Below are 24,261 nucleotides of genomic sequence, written 5' to 3'. Positions count from 1 at the left end.
ACCTTGTTCGTGAAGATAGAGGCAAAAAAGCATTGAGTACATTAGCTTTTTCCACATCCTCTGTCACTACGTTGCCTCCCTCATTCAGTAAGGGGCCCACACTTTCCTTGACTCTCTTCTTGTTGCTAACATACGTGAATCTTTTGATATTTGGTCTTGTCTCCTGGAGACAAATGATCACATTAAAATCTTAGCTTTCATTTTTTTAAAAAACAGTTATAGCCTTCGTGGTTGGGGAAAACAATGTGATCGAGGCCTTCATATTACAGAGATGTGACCCGAGTGCACCCTAAAGACACAGCAACCAGAACACAAAGTAAAATAACCCCAAATATGTTATTTTTAAAAAAATCTTATGATTTTTAAGCCACTCTCATGATTTCTGGGGGTCTGCTGCATGCTTTTTTAATGTTTTGGGGTTGGTTGTACTGCATTACTTTGGCAGGGTGTGTTTGGTTGGGTTGGGTTTAGTTTAGTTTAGTTTAGTGTCTTCCAGAATGAGCTGGATGTTTTCTTTTGTGGGTGGGAGGGCAGAGCAAGGTGAACCTGAGCTAGGGGAGGGAATTATGAGAAGGGGAAACTGGAAAGAAATTGTACTATACTTATGGCTAGTCGGTTTGCAAATCTGTTTGTCTAGTCTTCAGAATCTAATCTCTCAAAGGCATGGGATTATCCACTGTTCAGTGTTTCTCCAGTTGCTACCACTAGTGGGCCCCACCCTGATTGGGATTGTGGGTGCCCCCAGGTACAAATAATAGTGCTACTGATAATGAATTAGTTACCCAACACCACCCAGAGGCATTGTGTTCTTTGGGCCCCAGCTGTGATCAGATGTCACAGTGCTGAGATAAAGTTTGTACAACACCTAATGCAACGATGTCTTGGTCTCTGACTAGGGCTCCTAGACACTACAGTAATACAGATGATGATGATGATGATAACAACAATATCATGCACACCTGCTTGGAAACCTTTCACTTATACTCTTAAATTACTTGAAAGTTTAGGTGTGAGCAGCCTGAATTATTAGGACATCATTTTCTATATTGCCATAGGATCAGCAATGTGTTCTCAGGTTCAGCATTTAGGAGGAAGTTTGTTCCTGTCTCTTTTTCAGCCATTCTGTTTATAACGTCTTTTATTACAGCATCTCCGTCCAAATATGTATCTTATTTGCTTCCTTCCCTCTTCCTGCAATCCACAGCAGTTAAAAGCACCTTTAGACCCCCCCATAGGTGTCATGTTAATGTTTGAAAAACTTATTTTTTTCATACAACCTTCTTAGACTGAAGTCTATGTGCATGTAAACTGATTTCTTCTCTTAGAACGTTGCTTGTTCTATTTCTCTTGCAAGTTAGATAAATGGCAACTCATTTTTGGTGCTCTCAAAAGAATTATAATTTTTTTATTAAAATATTTTGTACGTATAAAACACCATATTTTAGATGCTGTCCATATCAAACTTGGTTTATGTGGACTTGGACCTACATTTGGTGCTGTACACTGTGAATTAGAAATATCTTTTCTTGTTTCATACGAGCAAGTCATTTGTCGGTCTAAGGATATATTTCTAAAAATAACACAACAGTTAATTAGGCGCTCACAGCAGTGTTATGATCAGGTAAAATGCCAGTACAGAACTTAAACATATGGCACATAAGATCATCGAGCTGAAAGCAGGAGAAAAATACTCATTTTACTCTTATAACCTATGACTTCCCCGATCCCCTCCTTTAAACATTTAAATATAAGTCAAATTCATAGCCTTTAGTTGAGTCGTGATATTCATCTTTCATCCTATTGATAAGTTAGTGTTGATTGTGTTGAACTTTAAAATATAATTAAAATATTCCAGGGCCTTTCAAATGCTGATAGGATGGAGTTGCCTTGAATTTCTGCTTTATACATACTTTAAATTTAACTCTGACGTTGACAATACTATTTGCTCAACTCTGACGTACCCTGGAAATTAGCCTGTACCCTGGAAAAGATGTTAGTTATGGAAATTAGCCCAGTGTATAAAACTTCTAAGTAACAGCACTCCTACCCCCGCCACCAAATAATTTTGTTGTTATTTTTTGCAGCTAGAGAAAGGCAGTCTTTCCTTGGCAGATAGAAAGTTGTGATCATTACTATTGACCATTGAAGAATTGTTACCCCATTCCTTCCAGTCTGCTCACATTTGTCTTATCCACCTGCTATGCCTTTTCTTTTAGGTCGACCTTATTCTAGTGCTGTCCCTTTTCTACTCTGGCTTCTCATCCAAGTCCATTCATCTCACTTAACTTGTTCCAGTCTCTAATCCTTAATTTTCTCATCCCAGTGCCAGTCTCTTTCCACAACAAATCTCAGGACCCCTCCACCAGCTCCTTGTCCCAGTCCTGCCCCAATTCCCAGTCTCCTTGCCCAACCAGTTGCAGTCGCCCCATCTGAGTCTTCTTTTTAAGACAGTCCTAGTACTCAGAGCTCTTAGTCCTGGTCTCTGCCCCACCTACCCATCCTCGTCCCAGTCTCCCTTCCATCCCAACTCCTAATCCCAGTTTCCCTCTCTCCCCACCACCATTTTACAGTCCCATTTCCACTCCCTTGTCCTCAAGCTCCTTGTCCCATTCTACTTCCCCTGACAGCACCCACAGCAGGTCCAGCTCTTGGCTCTCTGTATTCAAATCAGGAAGCTTCCTTCTGTACTCTGTTTGGATCCAGCAGGGAGGTCATTGACAGCATAGAAGAGACAGTACGGAAAATTTCAGCCCAAAAGGTTAAAGTTTAGCAAAGGTATAAGCAACTGAATATGACCAAATATAATAGGTAGGGTCCTACCAAATTCATGGTCCATTTTTGATCAATTTCACAGTCATAGGATTTTAAATATTGTAAATTTCATTATTTCAGCTTTTTTAATCTGAAATTTCATGGTGTTGTAATTATAGGGGTCCTGACCCAAAAGGAGTTGCGGGGGGAGGTTGCAACGCTATTGTAGGGGGGGGTTGCAGTACTGCTACCATTAGTTCTGTGTTACTGCTGGCGATGGCGCTGCCTTCAGAGCCGGGCAGCTGGAGAGTGGCGGTTCCTGGCAGGGAGCCTACCTCTGAAGGCAGAGCCACCGCCAGCAGCAGCGCAGAAGTATGGATGGCATGGTGTGGTATTGCCACCCTTACTTCTGCACTGCTGCCTGCAGAGCTGGGCCCTCAGTCAGCACCACCATTCTCTGGCCGCCCACCTGTGAAGGCAGCAATAAGTAGGCATGGTATGGTATTGCCACTCTTACTTCTGTGCTGCTGCTGGCAGGGCGCTGCCTTCAGAGCTGGGTGCCTGGCCAACAGTCACCGCTCTCTGTCCTCCCAGCTCTGAAGACAGCACAGAAATAAGGGTGGCAATACTGCAATCCCCCTAAAATAACCTTGCAACCCCCTGCAAATCCCTTTGGGGCCAGGTCCCCCAATTTGAGAAATACTGGTTACCCCTCTGAAATCTATATAGTGTAGTGTAAAATCACACAAAAGACCAGATTTCGCATTGGGACACCAGATTTCACGGTCCATGGTGCATTTTTCATATCCGTGAATTTGGTAGTGCCCTAATAATAGGGTATGTCTTGCAACTTGAATAGATGGTGCTAGCAGCCCCACCTATAATAATAATAAGGATAATAGTAAAAATAAAAAGTGCCACAAAATGGATAAACATCCTGAAAGACAGGGATGAATTATTGTCAGAATCTTTTTTATTAAAAATAGTTTAATTTAAATATTTTCATTAAAATTTGTTAAAATCATTTGTGAATCAGTATTGGAAATAAAATAGCCCATCCTAATAGTGGTAGCAACTAGGAGCTGAGACACAATAAGTATTAGATCTACATCACTGCATAATTAAAATCTTTGGTCAACATTGTAGCATGCAGCAGACCCCAACTGACGTTGAAAACGTCTGTAGAATAGGAATGTTAAAGAAAGGAAGGGAAATCGTTATTCAGGGCAGAGAGTGAAGAAGTTCTGTTTGTAAAAACACTGATGATAATGATATGAGTTTCTCTTCTCCTGTATATATAGTTCTTTAATAAATGTTTAACAGTCCAAACATGGAAAAAAATGACAGGCTAGTTAAGCATCTGCTGAGATGGCAGAAGCAAAGATATTGGGTGACTATCATGACAAAATAAGATAATTTAAGGCTCATAGACAATGGTTTCCTTTTCTAAAATTAAGAGTTGGTTACTTAATCTTGTGGGAAAAGCTACTCTCCATTTTCTGCCACAGAATAATCATCCACAAAACCAAGGTTGTAATGACAGGAAATATTGCTTCGCAGGGATCAGTACCGTTGAGGATATGGATGAAGTTCAAATATCAACTACCAGAACAAAATAATCCCAACTCTGAGATCAGTGAAAGGCTGCCCACTGTCTTAATAAACTTAAATATCACTGTTGAAGACTATCCTATGGTAACACATATTAATGTACAAAAAAACAGATGCACATTTTTGTTCTGGGTCAGCTATCAGAATTTGGGTGTAAAAGTCTTGTACATGACTTGCATTTTGAGATGTTTTAAGATACTGCTCTCTTTGAAAGATAAATTAAGTGAAAGTCAATCTGTATAAAGTCAAAATAATTAGACTACATATGGATGAAATGCTGGGGACTTGGGGAAGGCAAATCAACCAACCTTCCCAAACTCTATCCCTTCTTTTTCATGGTGCTGCTTCAGGCAGTACATTTTAACAGCAGCTGCAGCTCTCTCTGTTGTCTGCTCAACATATTAGTGTTGCTGTGTCTATGTAAACACAGATCCCTTGGTTACCTCCTAGCTTGTCCTGACCCACTCCCATTGCAGCCTCCCAAATTGCCAGTGCAGAGACTTCTTCTGTGGCATGCCTGTGACGTAGAAGCTACAATGCTGAGCTGATTTATCAAGAGCTTTGCACTGGCCCTCCCAGTCAAGTATGTATATTTCACCCACTGAGAGGATAATATTGATGTGATTGAAGAGGCAGAAGACATTATGGTGTTAGCTTTGCTTCATAATTTTACAATATGAACAAATGGTTGTCTTCAGTCCCTTTTGGTGAACAAAATATTGATGGAGAAAAAGCTTGAGTACTATTCTAAAGGTTACATAATTTGATTAGCTATACATGGTTGTGTCACTCATGCTGTATCACTAATAATAATTAGGGTCAGTGAGAGGATTTGTAATATGTGTGTTTTATACTGAGAGGCAGAACTGGGGACAACACCTAAGTTAAGGTTAACTAATACTTTCCATTATAAGATCTTGTTTTCAGTTGCTTATAACTTTACCAGTTTTTAAAACCATTTGGGCTTATGTTTTCCATCCTCAGCTGAATATTTTTGGAAAGTTTCAACAAAAACCGTTGTCTGTTTTTGAAAACAAGGTTAGGGAAAAACAAGTTATGCTAATATTAAAATATTCTTAAAATTGTTTCTTTGAGAAACTCTGTCACTTCTATGCTTTAGAGTAGGAACTTTTTGCAAGGGAATAGCCCTGGGGTCAGAGAGATACCTTTTGCTTTCTGTGTGGAAATCTTCTTAAATTTGGCCAAATTATAACCCAATCAAAGAATTTATTTGCACATGTTCAGTAGATGTGTGTTAGAGGCTGGCAGCAAAATTATCTGAACATTCCATCTTCACTGACTGTGTTCCACACTGAGAGAGTGACTGAGCATACCCAAGCCCGGAGTTGATCACCCCTTTTCCTGCAAATGCTACTCTTCATTTCCAGAGGATGATGTGGCGCCATGCCTGAGAAATGAGAGCAGGGATGCTGTCTTTCCTGTGCTCTCAGGGCTCCCTCTGCTAGTGCCCAAGCAGCTTGGAAAAGAAGAAAGAAGTAACCTGATTGAAATGCAGATGTGCGAACAGGCAAAAGGTTTGGTCCAGGGGAAGTGACAGGAGCAGAAGGTGAAGGAGGAAAAGGTTTCTGGTGCGTGGGGGGGAAGAATGGGACAGGAGTAGAGGATGAATGTGACAGGCTGGTAGAGGAACAAGAACAGGAAGAGAATGGGATAGGATGCAGAAGTATGTCTCATCTCCTTTTAGTGGCTGATCCACATTGTGGATAATAGCCTACTACTGCTACTATTTAGTTCATTAACTCAAGTGGGAAAGTCCTGTGCAGTAGATCTAAAGGTCCCAACCCTGCTCATGACCCGTGTGGGAGTCAATATTGATCCACGGGATGTGATTTCTGGGTGAGATGTAGTTGAATTTACATTTTTAAAAGTAGGAAACTTTGGAAACTTAGGGAAAAAGTACAATATAAGTAGAAATATCACTATAATTCTTCCATTATTATGCCTGTATCTCCAGCTCTGACAAGACGTCACGGTATTTTTATTATTCCTCTAGAAGAAGTGTGATGTTCTTATCATAATTTCATGCAAAGGTAGTAGTTGTTTTTGTACTCCACAGATCAAAAATGTAACTATGATAGTGAAATTTAACATTCAAATCATGTTGGCTTTCTAATATTGGACCTGATTCTGCGGGTTCCTTCCTGCTCTTGTTTCCCACTGCAGTCAATGAGGGTTGAGAACACATAGCATAGTTCAAGGTCAGATCCACCAGCTATGTTCCTTTGCTTTCCTGACACTACCATATATATGTACTGAATGCAAATTGTAAAATGAAAAATGCACCAAGAAATGATTGCATAACACTTTGTTTTGGTCTCCAAGCTCAAAAGGTTGCTTTTTGTATTAATTGTGACATCATTGAACATATTCTAGATATGTTTCAGAGTAGCAGCCGTGTTCGTCTGTATTCGCAAAAAGAAAAGGAGTACTTGTGGCACCTTAGAGACTAACAAATTTATTTGAGCATAAGCTTTCCGATGAAGTGAGCTGTAGTTCACGAAAGCTTATGGTCAAATAAATTTGTTAGTCTCTAAAGTGCCACAAGTACTCCTTTTCTATATTCTAGATATGTCTCTGTCTAATGAAAAACACATGGTTAAAAATTAAAACGTTCCATTGTTTCAGGCTGAACAGGAAATAAGAAAAGGTGTGACTACTAAATCCGAGAATTTGTAGTTTAAATTTCAGACACAGCCCATTAAGTGAGTATGACAGTTCTAGCAAACCGTTTCATTGGAATGTACTAGAGATTAATTTATTATGTGTGTTGTATTGGTTCTTTGTAACAACTGATAACTTTTGGCATGTCACAACAAAACAGCAATGGCTTGGGTTCTTTATTTCAAGGTGGAATATAATGGGAGCACACTTTGAAAATTGTTTGGAATGTTTGTGTTCTTTTAATGTATACTTTACATTTCAGTAGAGAACGTAAGTTTGTCCATAGCTTTAAATTCCCAAAGGAATAGAAGCTTTATGAGTATGCAGCTGTTAAGACAGCTTGTTTGGAATTCTGCGCCCTTATGTAGATAAAAGCAGAAGCTGGCTCCTTGGCAGTGGAGGAGCTCTTTTTGTGAGGCACAGTAGTTATAGAATTTTTTTTTTCAATCTCGTTGTTGACAGAGGATGTATCCATCAAATAAACATTGGTTATTTAAGTAAGGGGGGATGTGTTTCTACATATTTACTTTAAAACAGTGATTCTTATAATATGTTTTAGTATTTGTGTATAATAATGCTAATTAAATTCAACAATTAATTGGAAGCGTCCCTGTTAAGTTCTTGCAGTGATGAAGCAAAAAATTCTTATTAGTAAACAAACTATTGGTATTCAGCTCACCGAACTAACGTATTGTATGTACACCAATAGGATTACACATATATTTTTAATTCATATATTTTTCTCTTGGTCAAGAAATATTGTAGTATACATTTTAATCATTGTTTGCCCTCTGTCATTCACTTGCTCTGTTATAGCTATTGTGAATGAGGCAAGGGCATGCCTTGTAAAGTGGGAAGAGAGGGGAAAAATTCCTCTGCATTTTGGAGATTGTGTGGAAGTATCCACGCTCTGATGTAGCTTAAGTGCTTCACAGCTCAGAAATCTGCAACTACTTTTCAAGGGACTGAGAAATGTGCTTTCTCCCTGGTGAGCTGGTATCATACGCCATTAATTTCTTCAAAATGAAGCTTTCCTTAAAAAAAATGCTTCTAGATGTTATGACCGTAATCTTTTAAATGTAAATCAAAATTACAACAGTGCTGTGCTGTGTTTCTAGGTCTGAAGATGTATCCTATGTCTCTGTTCTTCCTCCTGTCTCTGAAGAAGCAGCACATTGAAACTAACACAGCAGGCTGGGAATGTTTACTGCTGTACTCAGTACATTGTGGGAAGAATTTTGTCTATTTCAGGCAGCTGCTACTTGGGAAAGACATGAACAGTAGTGGAGGCAGTCAGTGGGGCCTTTACATTTATCAGGTTTCAGAGTAACAGCCGTGTTAGTCTGTATTCGCAAAAAGAAAAGGAGTACTTGTGGCACCTTAGAGACTAACCAATTGATTAGAGCATAAGCTTTCGTGAGCTACAGCTCACTTCCTCAGATGCATATCGTGGAAACTGCAGCAGGCTTTATATATACACAGAGAATATGAAACAATACCTACTCCCACCCCACTGTCCTGCTGGTAATAGCTTATCTAAAGTGATCATCAGGTGGGCCATTTCCAGCACAAATCCAGGTTTTCTCACCCTCCACCCCCCCACACAAATTCACTCTCCTGCTGGTGATAGCCCATCCAAAGTGACAACTCTTTACACAATGTGCATGACAATCAAGTTGGGCTATTTCCTGCACAAATCCAGGTTTTCTCACATCCCCCCCACCCCCATACACACACAAACTCACTCTCCTGCTGGTAATAGCTCATCCAAACTGACCACTCTTCAAGTTTTAAACTTGAAGAGTGGTCAGTTTGGATGAGCTATTACCAGCAGGAGAGTGAGTTTGTGTGTGTATGGGGGTGGGGGGGATGTGAGAAAACCTGGATTTGTGCAGGAAATAGCCCAACTTGATTGTCATGCACATTGTGTAAAGAGTTGTCACTTTGGATGGGCTATCACCAGCAGGAGAGTGAATTTGTGTGGGGGGTGGAGGGTGAGAAAACCTGGATTTGTGCTGGAAATGGCCCACCTGATGATCACTTTAGATAAGCTATTACCAGCAGGACAGTGGGGTGGGAGTAGGTATTGTTTCATATTCTCTGTGTATATATAAAGCCTGCTGCAGTTTCCACGATATGCATCTGAGGAAGTGAGCTGTAGCTCACGAAAGCTTATGCTCTAATCAATTGGTTAGTCTCTAAGGTGCCACAAGTACTCCTTTTCTTTTTACATTTATCAGGCACCTAATAACCAGAGGTTAGTATAAAAGATGAAGCACTCTACTTAGGGCCCAGAGCTGACACTTTGGGAAGAATCCCAGAACTTATCATCTGTTTTCAAAGGTTTCTGCCCAATGTGTTGCATTGTATATGTTGTGATTCTCTAGTGTTCTGCTTTTTAAAAAATGCACATCTAGGAGATAAAAACTAAAACTGGTAAAAGTAAGACACAGAAAAAATATTTATTGTGCCACAATCTAGTCATTCATATTCCTGGAAAAAAAAACATGTGAATGCAGAAATAAGTGTGCATCAAACACACAGAGAGAGACAGGAAATGCATTGTAAAAGCTGAACATTCATCATAATTCTGCATTCTAGTGTACACTGGTTCTGTTTGTTGAAATTGCCCTTGCTGCCTTTTTGCTAGCGCTCAAGGAAATTTCTCTTGACACTTCAACAATCTTGCTTAGGCTAAATATTTTTGGGGTGGTGGAGTGGTGGGGAGAGGTAGTCAGGAAACTTTTGGAGTAGCAATTCTGGCAGTATCTGTCCTATAAGGCATGCAATATCCTCATATCTACATGCTGCTACTAAGAATATATACGTGGAATTTGAAATCCTCAGTTTTCATTGAACACAGTCATTCAGATTAGGGAAGATAAACTGTCCTCGTAGCATTAGACAGTGATCTACTTCTAGAAGTAGGAGAAGATAATCTGTCCATGCCATTTGTTTTGGATCTGTGGCTCTTAGCAGGGGTGGACAGACTCTGTTTGATTGTCTTAACTACTTTATTAGTGAAAGGTGTAAGAGTGTAGTTTCCCCGTCTGCCTTTAATTTGTCACCCCTTCTATTTGACTAGTACGTGAGGCCACTGGGAGGGTTTGGGAAAGGAGATATGGGTTGCAATGTCCTCATTATACTGGTAGCATACAGTGTAAGTATCCCGTTTGTGCAACCTGGCCTATATTGTTGAATGACCTGGTGCAATGCTGAATGATTATTGGGGTGTAGAAGAGAGATAACTGATTGCATCCTAATCCGGGGGAAAATATAATATTGGTGGATGGGGAAAGCAAGCCAAGCTTCTGACTGAAAAGGGAGTATGGCTTGTCTTTGTTGCACAGGTTTGAAATTTGAGGATCTTGTTAGGCCTTGTACTACCAGCTGTAGCAACAACACTTTTTTCTATCTTCACCTTATGAGAAGAGGCTTTCAGATATGGACTTTGATACAGTTATCCATGCCTTTGTGACCTCAATCCTATTACTGTAATAATGTGCTCCATGTACGAGTATGTCCAGAAGCTGGAATTAGTGCAGCGTGTGCCCGCACGCTCTTTAAACAGTACTTCATGCAGAATATGTTATGCCAATACACCATGATCTATGCTAGTTGCCTATTCATTTCAAACAAACTCCAATAAAAAGTCCCGAATGGTTTATGACCTGGCAACTTGAGAGACTGCCTCTCACCTCTTAATATCACAGCAGCGATTGGAAAAAGTTCTCAAACTAACAGTCTTCTGGGGGGGACATTTTCTGTTGAGCAGCCCTGAATTCTGGCAAAACAGCGTAATGTCGTCTGTGCTTGGCAAAAAGGGCATAGCTGCTTTTTTCAGATGTGGGTTTCCAATCTGTTATCTATACTCTTGTCACCTGGAGAATATACTGTTCTAATGGGAGTACACTGTCTGTAAAACCTTTTGGAAGCGTCTGCTAGCACAGAATGTGTGTCTCCACTTGTTAAATAGTACTTCATACAGAAAGTGGTCCTGCTGAGCTCAGAGGCCACCTCTCTCTCTCTCTCTCTCCATGCCAGATTTCCACACTCTTGATCAGCAGACACCTTTGAACTATGAAGACCCCTGGAGATAAAGAGCAGATGACAGGTGGTAGTGGATCTTCCGTGAGGTGTCCTCAGATTTGGAATGTATTTACTATACTGGTCTAAACTAGCCCTGTTTTTTGTTACCCTTTAGGGTGCAGCTGTTTGTTTGGGCTTTAGATGAGTGAATGACTTACTGAGGATTTTATTTTATTTTATTTTATTGCGTTGTGGTGGAGGAGATTTTTGTTGGGGTTGTGCTAAGATGGTGGGTTCACATGTTAATTAGATAACTGCTTTAAATCATGGGCATAGGCAGCTAAAGTGTGAGGGAGCTCCATTTTTATATTAGAGATAGAAATAAATAAATAGAACTGCTATGACTGTCCGTTTCTGGGTGGAAATTAAGTTGTTGGTTTTGGCCTAATTTGTCTGAAATGGTTTGGGCCTTTGTTATGAGAGATCATCTCTTGCCCCATCTTATACTACGACAATTATGATCTTCAGAGGTATCTTTAGAAAGTCAATCAAATGAAACTGGATTGTCTTGTTCTCATATTACATAACTACATACTTTTTATCTACTATTGCACTATCTTTGTGTGCATTTCAATAATATGAATCTATTGCCATTTAGCATTTTTTAATTCAAATCTTAAAGTAATTTTTTAAAATCTGCATTATTTACATTGAAATGTCAAGCCAATTTATTTTATCAAGGGAAACACACAGTAATTGGGCTTTTGCTAAAAGGATGCTGAAACGTTTTATATGTATAGAAGATATGAAAAATCTGTATACATTGTTGTAGCCATGTCAGTCTCAGGATATTAGAGAGACAATGTGGGTGAGGAAGTATCTTTTATTGGCCCAATTTCAAGCTCAGAAGTGTCTCTCTTGCTCCAACAGAAGTTAGTCCAATGAAAAATCTGGTTTTCTATTGGAAAGTTTAACTAGATTTTGGAAAGTTATTTGCTTCCACCTGCTGACCATTCTTGATATTGCAGTAATGAACCATGGAAAGTTTAACAAATATACGGCAAAACATTTACACTTACATAAGTATTGCCTTTTCTTTCCTGGATACAGCTCATGGTGGTAGTCTGAATTAAGTTATTTTTCCTTATTGTATTTTTTTCATATAAGTAAAAATTAAGTCAGATTTATAGAGTTTAAGGCCAGAAGGGACCACCAGATCTAATACAAATAACTTTTGCATTTTTTACTATTTTTTACAATTTACTAAGCCTATGTTTAAGTGCTTACATGCGGTGGTGATGGGAACTATAGAAAAACCTAAAACAGTCTATTATTACAAAAATGCAAATATTAAGTCAATTCATATTGCTATTAGGGATCAACACACACTGCAATTGTATCCATATATTTATCCTGTTGTTTTGTTAGGTTAATGAATGATGTTTCAAGTCCATAACTGCAGCCATGGATATTTTTTAGATATTTATATATAAGTATCATTTATCTCAAGTATGCCCTAAAAAGGAAATTTTTAACTGAAATGGATGGGAAAGAGAGGTGTTATGTTTTTGGGTTTTGGGGTGTTTGTGTTTTTTGTTACAGGGAGAGCTTATATTTTTGCTGAAATAAGCAAATAAAAACCACAACGACCAAAAGAATACAACAGCATTGCATAAGCAATTTTATTTTGTCATGTGGTAGATATAGGCATTTTAGGTATTTTCTAATGAATGACACCACTTTTGCCAATATATTTCAGTACAAATAATATTTTAACATAGTTACTAGAAATCTGAAGCTAGCTGATTTTGAAAGATGTTATTGTTTAATATAACTTACCAATGTTATAGAAATTTACTGAAGAATTAGAGAATATGAGGAAGAGTCCCATTAGGTGATTGGAATTTACAACAACATTCTAAGTCCAGTACATTGACCTTTCCACCAACTAGGAGCCTGATGATTTGACATATTGCTTTCCAAAGATATTGAACAAGATGACTGTCTCTCATTTTCCTCTTCCAGCATCAGGTTTATAGCAGTGGGCTTGTTTCGTATTGTTTGGTCTTTTATTTTTTTACAGAGAAAGAAAAGGATAATAGGAGGTATACCAAATATCTTGCCTTGTAGATGAAGGCAAGGCTTAATCACTGAACAGTGCTGGTATTAGGAGCATTTTAATTATTTTTTTTACATCATCAGCACTAAGCAATTTAACATTAGCCACTGTGGGCCAGATTCCCTTTATGCTGGTGCAGAGAGGCATAAATTGTGTGCATTTAGTTTATAAAGGAGAGATGCCATACTCTCTCACATAACATAAGGACTTCAGGTATGTAGCTGGTTCTGATAACTTAATAAAAAGAGTGATAAACATTGCCTGGCTTGGAGACCATATTTGGGGAAGCTGCTGGCTAGCTTGCTCAGGTTTGTCTCAGGAATCTTCTGGCTCGGCAGACGGTTCAAAGCAGCATATGAAATGTCACACACAACCCTGCACTGGTAGTATTTGTCCTTTTGCTTGAACTTGCAAAAGGGACAAAAAGTGTGCTTTCTGTTGTGTGTAGTACAATAAACTTACAATAAACCATGACTGACCATGTGCTTTTTTTTGCTTGATAAATTGTGTACCCTTTATGTAAATATAGAGCCTCAGGTCAAAGGCAAAATTTCACTTGTGTCATTTGGTTCCTCTGAATCTTAGCCATATATAAATTTTGGGGATGTCTGGGAAGCCTCATCACCATTGCTGACAGCGTCCCATTCATTCGTCACCCTGTCCAAGTTATTTTTGTTTCTGTAATTTAGGCCTTGGTATAGAAAATCCTCAATAATCCAGGTCTCAGCAAGTAGTTTCATCACTAGGTTAAGTCACAGCCAAGTCATAAGAAGGACTTTCTGATTAAAGGAGGTTTACTGCAGCCCTCCTTTGGTTGATTTTTAGGACCCAGCATAAGACCCACGTATTTCAGCAGGCATATCCTTCACCATTTTGAATCTGGCTGCTTGGTTTCTTGTATATGCCGTGTATTTACTATTTTTTTTATTAATTTGAAATGTGTTTGTGTTTGCCCTTTGTGTTTCTCAAGATGGCTTGTTTGGGGGTTACATGGTTTGCTCTTGAATCAGATCTGGTTATTCTGGCTTTTTTTTTTCATTTTATATTGGTTTTATTTAGTGACTCCTTAAAAATATATTTCATAAACAAGAAGAGAGCAAGAGTGCTATTACTTGTGGGGGAAGGTTTTGGCAGATGGCTGGAGAGGTGTGCATCTCCTGAACTAAACACAAACATCAGGCTTTTGAGTCTGGTATATTCAACACCCCCATCATCACACTGTCATGTTATTCCACAAGAGTCCAGTATTCTGGGAGCCCATCCTTGAAGTACAAGGAGGAGGAGGATTTCTGGGATATATTAGCAGGAGTGTTTTAAGCAAGACATGGGAAGCAATTCTTCTCCTCTGTTCAGCACTGATAAGGCGTCAACTGGAGTACAGTATCCAGTTCTGTGCACTACACTTTGGGAAAGATGTGAACAAAGTGGAGAAAGTCCAGAAGAGAGCAACGAAAATGATTAAAGGTCTAGAAAACATAACCCATGAGGAAATAGTGGAAAAAAGGGTTTGTTTAATCTGTAAGAAGAGAAGACTGAGGGGATACTGGATAAGTCTTCATGTATATAAAAGGTTCTTATAAAGAGCAGGGTGATAAATTGTTCTCCTTAGCTACTGAGGACAGGACAAGAAGTAATAGGCTTAAATTGCAGCCAGGGAGATTTAGGTTAGACATCGGGAAACCTTCCTAATTGTAAGGGTAGTTACGCACTGGAACAAATTGCCTAAGGAGATTGTGGAGTCTCCGTCACTGGAGTTTTATAAGACCAAGTTGGTCAGGAATGGCCTAAATAATACTTAGTCCTGCCTTAGTGCAGAGGACTGGACTATACGGCCTATTGAAGTCCCTTCCAGTCCTACATTTCTGTGATTTTATGTTTCATTTCATGGTTCATGTAATGTATGTTTCTTTGCACTTTGCAGCCTAAACTTTAACTTTGATCAGCTTTAAATTCTTCCATCCCCATTTATTATATATATGGGGAATATGTCAGGCTTACTGTCTCCCTACTGAGTTACTACTGCTCACCATTGTGTCTCCTCCTCATACTGAAGAAAGGAAGGACTCAGGGGGTGCTCATGAGATAACTAGGTTTTGCACTTCTGTGTTGGGGATTCAAATCTACAGCAGGTCAGCAGTGGCCAGAAGTTATTTTGGCTGATTAGTGGACTCTTGATGAGTTTGTTCTAAGTGCAGTTTCTAGTGGAAAGGTCTTCCTGTGACTGTTAAAAACATCAGTTAGTGTCGATTATGTGTGTAACAGATGAGAGATTGAGTAGCCATAGAGAATGCACTTCCTTCTCACACTCAGCTATATTGTAGGCTGTTTGGTAGGGACCCAGGGTCAGCCCTAGACCAAATGGCACCCCAGTAGAGGAACATCTTCAGCACAACCGCCTTCCATTTGGTAAACTTTTGAATACCTTATTTTTATTGCATTTGTGATTATTTCATGACTTTGATGCACAGTTTGCATGCATGATTTATCCCTGTCATATAAGATGATAAATTTGCGTGCTAGGATCTGTAAATCTGTATTTATTCATGCCAAATATAAACAAATATACAAATTGATTCCTCTGTGACTTTTATTAGATGCTGCTTACACTTCAAGACTTAAAACACAAGTACACTTTCACAATTACACAATAAAACAGAAGCTGGGCTCTCACTTCACTTTGTTCTTATATTTCACTTACTGACTGGCAACTCCCTATCTCTCATATAACTATGAGGGCATGACTGACAACATTGTAGGACAAGGGGTTGCAAAGAAAATGTAGTTCTCAGAAAGTCTGGAAGGTTCCATGAGATTCTACAAAGGTCCAGACATTCTAGGAGATTAGTGAAAAGTGAATCCATATACAGAATACCTGAAACATTTTACTTTAAACATTCTGTTGTCCCTTTTGTTGCAAACAACACCCTGAGCCAGGGCACCCCCCAAGTCCGGCACCCCAGATGGTTGCCTGCCCCTAAATCCAGCCCTGCAGGGATTGTCTCCCTCTACATTTGTGCAGCTCCATGTACATTGGACATGCTCCTAAAAGGCATGGTTTTGCCACTTTTACTAACACTTTGCTCCATTTTCTTTTATAGGATGACACATGGAGAAAAGTAAAACTCAATGTAACTAACTAAAAGTAGAACTCAAAGAGCTACTCAGTGCAAATAGGAATTGGAGGATCTGACCCCAAAACTAACTTCCTCTTTTTTACTTTCAAACACTTTTTTTCCGAGCACCAGGTACATTGCTAGTAACATACTGTCCTACTTGAAGCTGGTACTTCCAGTAAAGTGTTGAGGCACATTGGCCAGACAGTGTGAAGAGGTAGGAAAAAACAAAACCTATTGGACAATATCTGCGTATATTTTTAATGTTCTAAGTGTGATAATTTATTATTTGGGTCAGTCAATTCTAGTTATTCTTATTGTGCGTCAATAAAATAAAATTAAAAATAAAATAAGTTGTTTAGAGTCTTCTCATCAATCCAAAGTTAAAACATGAGCAAGACTCATGCTGCCATTGGATGTTCTTCTTTTCCATCACCAGGACCTTTCTTTTGCTTCTGTATTTATAGGGTTGCCAGGTGTCTGGTCAAAAAGGGACCCCCCCCAGCCCAGTGAAAATAAGTGAGTGAGTGAGGGTGGAGAAGAGCAAGCGATGGAGGGAAGGGGGATGGAGCGAACAGGGAAGGGCCTTAGAGAAGGGGTGGGGCAAGTATGTTAATATAAAATACTAAGATAGAAATCAAGACAGTAGATACGTCTCCCAAGTGACCAGTATTTTAAACTATAAATCCTCTGAAAAACATGAATCATCAAAGCTAGCAAAATCAAAAAAGGAGCAGGGGAAAAATACCTGCCTAGGATGAGTAATTCCAAAACCAATTCAAGTACAAAATTGTTCAGATGATTAAAATGAGCATTTTGTCCCTTACGTTCTTCTCTCTATTCTTTACTGTTTTGTGTAGTCACATTGTAAAGTTAAGCATTGTGTATAAGTGTTTGTAGCATCTGTATTCAGGTACTACTAAAACTTTCAGGAGGTATATGTTGTCCTATGTGCAGCTCTTGATAAATTGCAAAAAACTGGTTTCTCTGATTCCTGGTTGGAGTTGTACAAAACCATGAACAAGACAGTAGTTGGGTTTTTATAGTGCTCCTTTCACATGCAAAGATTTTGAAAACATATTGCAAGTAATTGGCTAAGTACTTGTTTTGCTTTGACACTGGAGATATAATGGAACAATGCACATTCAGATTGAAGTGTATGATGGGGGGCTGGGGGAGCTCAACTCCAGCTATTGCTAAATCACTTGCATAAAAATGACCCATAGAATTTAAGAGAACAATTCTATACCAGGAATATCATTTTCTTTTAAATTCTATTGGTTGGGTTACCAATTTTATAGAAAGCATTTCATTTTCTGAGAAAACCTATAAGATTTTAGAGTTACGCCTATTGGTTTAATCCCTACTGAATTTTAAAGTACTCTTCCTTAGAGATATTTGACTCATATACACACTCACACACAGACATGAAGATCAGTTTTGTTATCTTGTTGCTTGTGGAAAATTCCACCCAGCATCTTTAAATATATCACCCAGTGGAGAATGCCCCCTCCAAAGTCTTTATTCTCTACCCTCCCTTTTACAAGTGACTCACTTTGACAGCATAGGTTCAACAGTAGCTACCATGACTCTGTTTTTTAGAACAGGTGTGTGTAGGAAGTAGAAAGCATATTTATAAATAGTTTAAATTCAAACATACAACCTTTTTTTAAACTAGCCAGGTACAACTTGTCTAGAGAATTATGATACTAGTTGTCTCAGAAAGTGTTTTCTTTCCTTTGGGTAACTGAAGGTGCAGATATGCATGCGCAGCCCCAACGTGAAAACTCTTGATACTTTAACAGGCATAGCTGTTGTCTGAGCTCACTTACCAGTAGTTGACTGCTTTAATTTTGAAAAGGCCGGGTCATCGACCACCAGAAAACATCAGAGATACAAGGTGCAAAACCAATAACAATTTGTTTCTGCAAAAATGAAATTTTTCCAATTTGAGTCCAACATTATTCAGAAAATGAGCAATTCCCTCAGAGTCCTTAAATGTTGGTCTGAGTTGGATGACACGCCAATAGTATCATCTAAACCAAACATACACACACACACACACAAAACAGTGCAGGTTTAGTAAATTAATTGTGACAAGAGTAAATTGAATAATCTTGGAAAGATGGCAGTTGTGGTGCTTGTGCCAGATGGTTTTCTCTGTGTCACTAGCACAGTCCTCAGCAGGAAATAATAAAAAAAACAAAAAAACAAAGAAGATACCTTTTTTTAAACTTTTCACTTGCTTCTACTGTGCACCATGAATGAATCTGTAACATATACAAACTGTACTCTTGCACAGGAATCCAGCATTTTCCCCTTGTTTTCCAAGAGTACGGGAGCTCTTACTAGTTGTTGTTTTTAAATATAATCAATAAATTAAAGATTGCCATCCAGCTACTAAGAGGTAAATTATAGGTCTAAATAGACCCTTAATTACATCCTGTCATAGATTGTCCCTGTACACAGCACTGCTTCCTTTTAGTGATATAAAAAATGTAAATTTTGTGACTCATATATTCTTTAATCTTTGCTCCTTTAAAATTCATTCTTTCCTGTAGTAAGGAAATGTCTTCTTACAGGAATTCACCCAGCAGTGCAGAAAAATTATTTACAGGAAGGCAGAATTTTAGAAAAGTAGAATTGAAAGTGGCTGTTACTACCTTCTGGGGTGCCACCTGCCATGGTGGCTAGGGTAGAGGTGCCAAAAATGATTCAGACAAACATTTTAAAATGTAAAAACCCTAGATTAACAGAAACTATAAAATAATAAAGGGTGTCTTAAGTTGTTCCAGTCCTTGAGCACCATTCTCAGTTAAGATTTCTGCTCCTGAAGCTATAATGGAGCTGTCAGTGACCTAGGTGTGGGTGGTCAGCCTTAGTGGTTAGCACAGGAGCCAGATGCTGGAAGCAAGGGTCTGAATAGAAATCAGGAAACAGAACCATGGCTTAAGACTGGGTTATTTGGAATGAGCGAAGACCGGAGCTATCACAGCCATGGGGCAAATGCTTGAGTAGCTGCTGAACTGCTGCTGGGTTTAAGAGCCAGTCTGATGACTCTTTTTTTAAAACAAAAAGAGAGCTCACTACATGCCAGCTGTGCTAATTCAGTTGCCCAGAGACTGGCTCTGCTGCAAGTCCTGATTCCTGCAGGAAAATGTCCTCACCAAGATCTGCCTCTTTTGGAGATTCAAAGATAAGTGAATACAAGTAACTACTGTTGGCCACTGCTTCCAGTAACACTGAAACTTCACCTACACAGCCCTCAACTTGCTTTACAAAGAGGGTCTGGGCTGTGGTGAGTATCATTACCCTTCTTTCCCAAGAAGCACTGAGAGATTAAATGTTTTATTATCACACAGTAGGCCAGTTATAATGGAGATAGTATCTCAGTTTTATCTAACTCTCATTCCTTATGCACTGGTCAACATTGCCTCCCTATCTCTGGGAGCAGTAACTTTTTGGTCTCATTTTTCTACTGATTCCTGCAGCTGAGATGCCCCAAATCCTCCCCAGCTGGACTGGCTTGTGTTTAACTGCACCCTCTCCTAGGAAGGGGCTGACGGAGGCACACAAAATATTCCTATATACAACTAGAGAGAGGAAAGATGTGTTCTGTTTTGTGCAGGTGAAGTAGTATTATAGTTCTCTATACTGACTTGTCTAATTAGTGGATGTTTATGAATTCTGGTGTTAAAATGGAAGCTTTTCATGAGAGAGGCTAATGGCAAACTAACAAAGCACAAGAGCATATGGGACAGTGTAGAGCTGCAGTTCTCAGTCAGGGGTCTGAGGCCCCCTCGGTGGCCATGAGAAGGTTTCAGGGGGTCCGCCAAGCAGCACCAGCATTAGACTCCCTGGAGCCCAGAGTAGAAAGTCAAAGTCCCGCTGTCCTGAGCCCTGCCACCCAGGGCTAAAGCCAAAGCCTGAGCAACTTAGCTTTGCAGGTCACCTGTGGTGTGGGGCCTTTGGCAATTGCCCTGCTTGCTACTCCTTAGCACTGGCCCTGGCTTTTAAACAGGAGTACTGGAAAAATTTGTAGAGTGGAGCTGCTGAAAGCCATTGAACCAAACTGTAAACCAGGTATATGATGGAAACCACTTCAGGCCAGCACCAATGCTTTTATATGCAGAAAAACTGGTGTTGTGGCACAGGTGGGCCATGGAGTTTTTATAGCCTATTGTGGGGACCTCAGAAAGAAAAAGGTTAAGAACCCTGGTGTAGAGGAATAAAGGATTGTGAGGTCTTTACAAAGCAATATTTGGCATCATGCTTGTTTGAAATAGCTGCATCTTGATTCTCAGGTGAGCCACTTTATTCTGCACTTAGTTAATTTGGGTCAGCATGTGAGATAGAGGCACTTTTGTCCTTGGTAATATGAAATGATATTCAAATTTAATTAACCAGTAAATATGTTAAAGAGCATTCCATTATCTCCAAAAGATGACCTAGGACATAGATAACAGGTGGAAAGCATTGACTAATGAGGTCTGCGCTAGTATCATATTAGAAGAAGTGGTGGTGGTGGGTTGTTGGTTTTTTTGTTTTTTTTTGTTCTCCCTATTCTCCCTGCTTGCAAACTGCAGAAGAATAAGCTGAAGTGGATTCTGTTAAAGGCAAATTGAGGAAAGTCTGCCAGTAGATAGATAGTGCTTTTCTTCCTATAAATTGGGAAGAGAATTGTTGAAATGAGTCAACGTTGAAAGAAAATGCTTGAGTATAACATGACTTCTGCAAGACAAATGTTCAGGATGGGATTAGTAAGGAACATTAAAGGTATGGATTGAAGTGCGTTAGCAGAATTTACTTTTTGTTTGTTTGTTTTAAAAAAAATTGTTTTCAAGAAAACAAGCTTGCTTTTGAAAACAAACACCTTTTTACCAGTATATTTTTACTGAAAAAATCCTCAAAAACATTTTTTTTATTTTTTGATTGAAAAACCAAATAATCTTGCAGGAAACTTTTTGAAAATACAAACAATTATCTCCCTTCCTTCCTTCTCCCCCCCCCCCATTTTCCCATAAAAAAATCATTGGTTTTTTTCTGGTTTTGTTTATCTGCTATGGGGGATAAAGTTTTTAAAGAGCTGGGGTTTGAGGTGCATTGGAAAATTTGCATTGTGCCTGTCCAAATGAGATCTCTCAGTTTAATTTGACCATGGTTTGCTTTATTTCATAACTCTCTGCAAGTTTGTTGTAAGGGGAATTTTGTGGAAAATACTATCCGGCAGCAGCCTTGAACCTGTCATGTGGGACTTTGTAGCTAAGTAGCTTCAGCTAATAGCCTAGACAATCAGAGGAAGGATAGTCTTTGATTTGCTCATACTGAAAGTACTGTTTGAAGAAAGGGGATAACCAACTAAAACACCAACAATAACAAGTTTAAAAAACACAAAGAAAATCTCAATTTTTTATACTTTAATGTTGTTGAATTAGCCAATTTTTGGAGATATTTTTACCCCTGTCTCAGAAAATTACATGTGCAAGAAAATATAGGGGATGGTGCTATTCCCCTTATATTTATAAAAAGAAAAGGAGTACTTGTGGCACCTTAGAAACTAACAAATTTATTTGAGCATAAGCTTTCGTAAGCTACAGCTCACTTCTATTTATGTGTACAAGAAATAGTTATGTAAATTACTTAGATGTTCTAAGCTATCACAACCGCTTTCCTTCAACAGAGAAGGCACTGCAGCTCTGTGAAGTGTTATAGCTGTATACTAGAGGGAATCTGACATCGAGGTAACTTGCTAGATTGAACAAGCAGAAGGAAAGGTAAGTCAGGGCCTGCAGGAAGTTCCCTTACCTGAGCCTTCTCTGCTCCAAACAACACTTTTCACAACAAACCATTAATGTTGCAGTAATTAAATGAAGGCAAGAGCCCCACACACCCAACTAGAGTACAAGTGAGTTTGGAAAGCAAACAAAATTTTGCCACTTTTAATCTTCCCTTTATTTTAGTTGACTACAAACTTATTATAGAGCTTGTTTGCAAATAGTAAAGAGAACATGAAGAAATAATAAAATTAAGAATACGATATACATATGCAGTGAATTATCTGTGCATATCTTGTGCGGTAAAAACATAAGCCTGATATTTAGAATTAGCAAACAGTAAAAATGCAGAACTGCGTAGTTAAACTGAAAATGGATGTGAGATTCCAAGTAGGTGTACTATCTATGTATAAACAAGGCTAAACTACTACAATCACAGGCCAGAGAGAAGGACCTTAAATAGAAGTCAGAGTCTTAATTTGCATGCATAAAGAAATAGGAAGTCCATAAACTTGGGATCTGATTTTCAGGTGTGTGGAGCATCTAACCCTCCAACTGAAGTCAATGGAAGGCTAGCGTCTCTGAAAATCAATAGACTTGAATATACTCAAGTATAGTAAGGCAAGGGTCCATTGCACAGTGAATTCCAAATATGGAGTATCTTGAAAATATAAAGTAACCAACTAATATAAAAATGAGACAAAGCTAAATATGGCAACACTAGATATCACAGTAATAGTGTCAAAATTTTAAGGGCAGATTCCTCACTGTTCTCATCAAACAGATTTATTGCCTTCAATTGTGTTGGTTCCACTTATGCTAGAGGTTAATTTGGCCTTTAGTAGTAAATTTTAATCTTGTTATTTAAAAAACAACAACTATATTTCCTCAGAACATAAACAACAAAAAGAAAACCTATCATACAAACTGAAAGTGGTTAGAGTTTCATTTTTTGCGCTGGGCTTATTGTATTGGAGCAGATTTGTGTTTTATGATCTTTGAATCCTATCTTTGATCTTAAGGGATATCTGCTTGTAGTAAAGCTTTATTAAGCTTACTTAAGGCCCTTACAAGTTAACACCGTAACTTTAAAGATACTGTATGTACCAAAAAAACCCCAAAAGAAAGCTCAGTGAAAGATAATGGGTTGAGAAACCACTTTCAGGACTTTGGTACCCTTTTTTTCTTCTGAGTTTTCAATAACCATGGTGTATGTGCTCTGTGAAAGTGGTTCTTTCTCTGACCAGTGTTTTTATTTTTGTTGTCCTCCCCTTCCTCATCTACCTGTCTTCTCAGGATACTAAAGCAGAGTGCAGTTCCTGTGTAGAAACAGAAGACAGAAAAGTAAGTGATTACTTTTAATGCAATTTGTGTTAATCCACTTACTGAAAAAATGTGTTTAAAGGCTATCAAATCATTGTTATTAGTATAGTATAATTTTAAGTTAAATCAAACTGTCTAAATTTGAGGTTTCTAATTGAGGTGCATTTTTAGCTTTAAATGAGCTTTTTATGTGAAAAAATGTTGGAAAATGTATTTAGGCCTTGAAAATATAGATTGTGTACCCTATTTTGACTACGGAGTGTAGTCAACTTAGAAATTGATTTAACTATTTGTTCTGAAGGGAATTGCAGCTCTCCATAGAATATAAACAGTGTAAAAGCCATCTCTATTGAAAGTTTGCTTTCCATCGTGCTTGTTATTGAGTGTTTATTAACAACACCATCACATAAATTCTCTGCAGTAAACTTTAATATGTGGCAATAAGTACGGTATTCTCAAAATATCCAGGTGATGATTACTTTTCAGAATCTTTTATCAATACCTCTATCAATGCCTGGCCTGGCAATGCTTTCTTTCTCTGCTAAATTGATGATGAGGAATAGAGCTGACTCTGAAAATATCTTTTCCAGTTGTAATTGTCCAAGAAAGTACATAAAGCTATGCATATCTTTTTTTTTCCAGTTTTCTTCTTTATCTAAACCTCAAGTCCTTAAAAGATTTAGGAGTAGTATTTGTAATTTGTTAACTTAAAAACTGAATAATATGTAATGTCTGGAGAGATCCTGCTTTGTTAAATGAGTGCCTTCTACCAGATAGTTGAGGACTTCATTAACCAAGGTCTTTTTTTCATGAAGAAATGCTTAAGCTGAGCACTGGTCTTTTCCAACCTGGAAAGAGA

General features: G+C 38.6%; 1 protein-coding gene across 20 annotated transcripts in view; it reads left to right on the top strand.

Annotated features, from left to right (window-relative positions):
* Positions 1–24,261, top strand: part of RBFOX1 (RNA binding fox-1 homolog 1) — a 2,436,731-nt gene that overhangs the window by 1,431,986 nt on the left and 980,484 nt on the right. For 19 of the 20 annotated variants that reach the window (XM_073362506.1, XM_073362502.1, XM_073362531.1 and 16 more), the window contains one exon: positions 23,376–23,423. The exons of the other annotated variant lie outside the window; for it this stretch is intronic. In XM_073362506.1, coding sequence (XP_073218607.1) covers positions 23,376–23,423 — 48 coding nt within the window. The remainder of the gene's footprint in view (positions 1–23,375; positions 23,424–24,261) is intronic. 20 annotated transcript variants of the gene reach the window in all.

This window comes from Lepidochelys kempii, chromosome 10 (assembly GCF_965140265.1).
Source record: "Lepidochelys kempii isolate rLepKem1 chromosome 10, rLepKem1.hap2, whole genome shotgun sequence".
NCBI lineage: Eukaryota > Metazoa > Chordata > Testudines > Cheloniidae > Lepidochelys > Lepidochelys kempii.
Note: the sequence above shows the minus strand (reverse complement) of the source record. Positions and strands in the feature narration are given on the sequence as shown.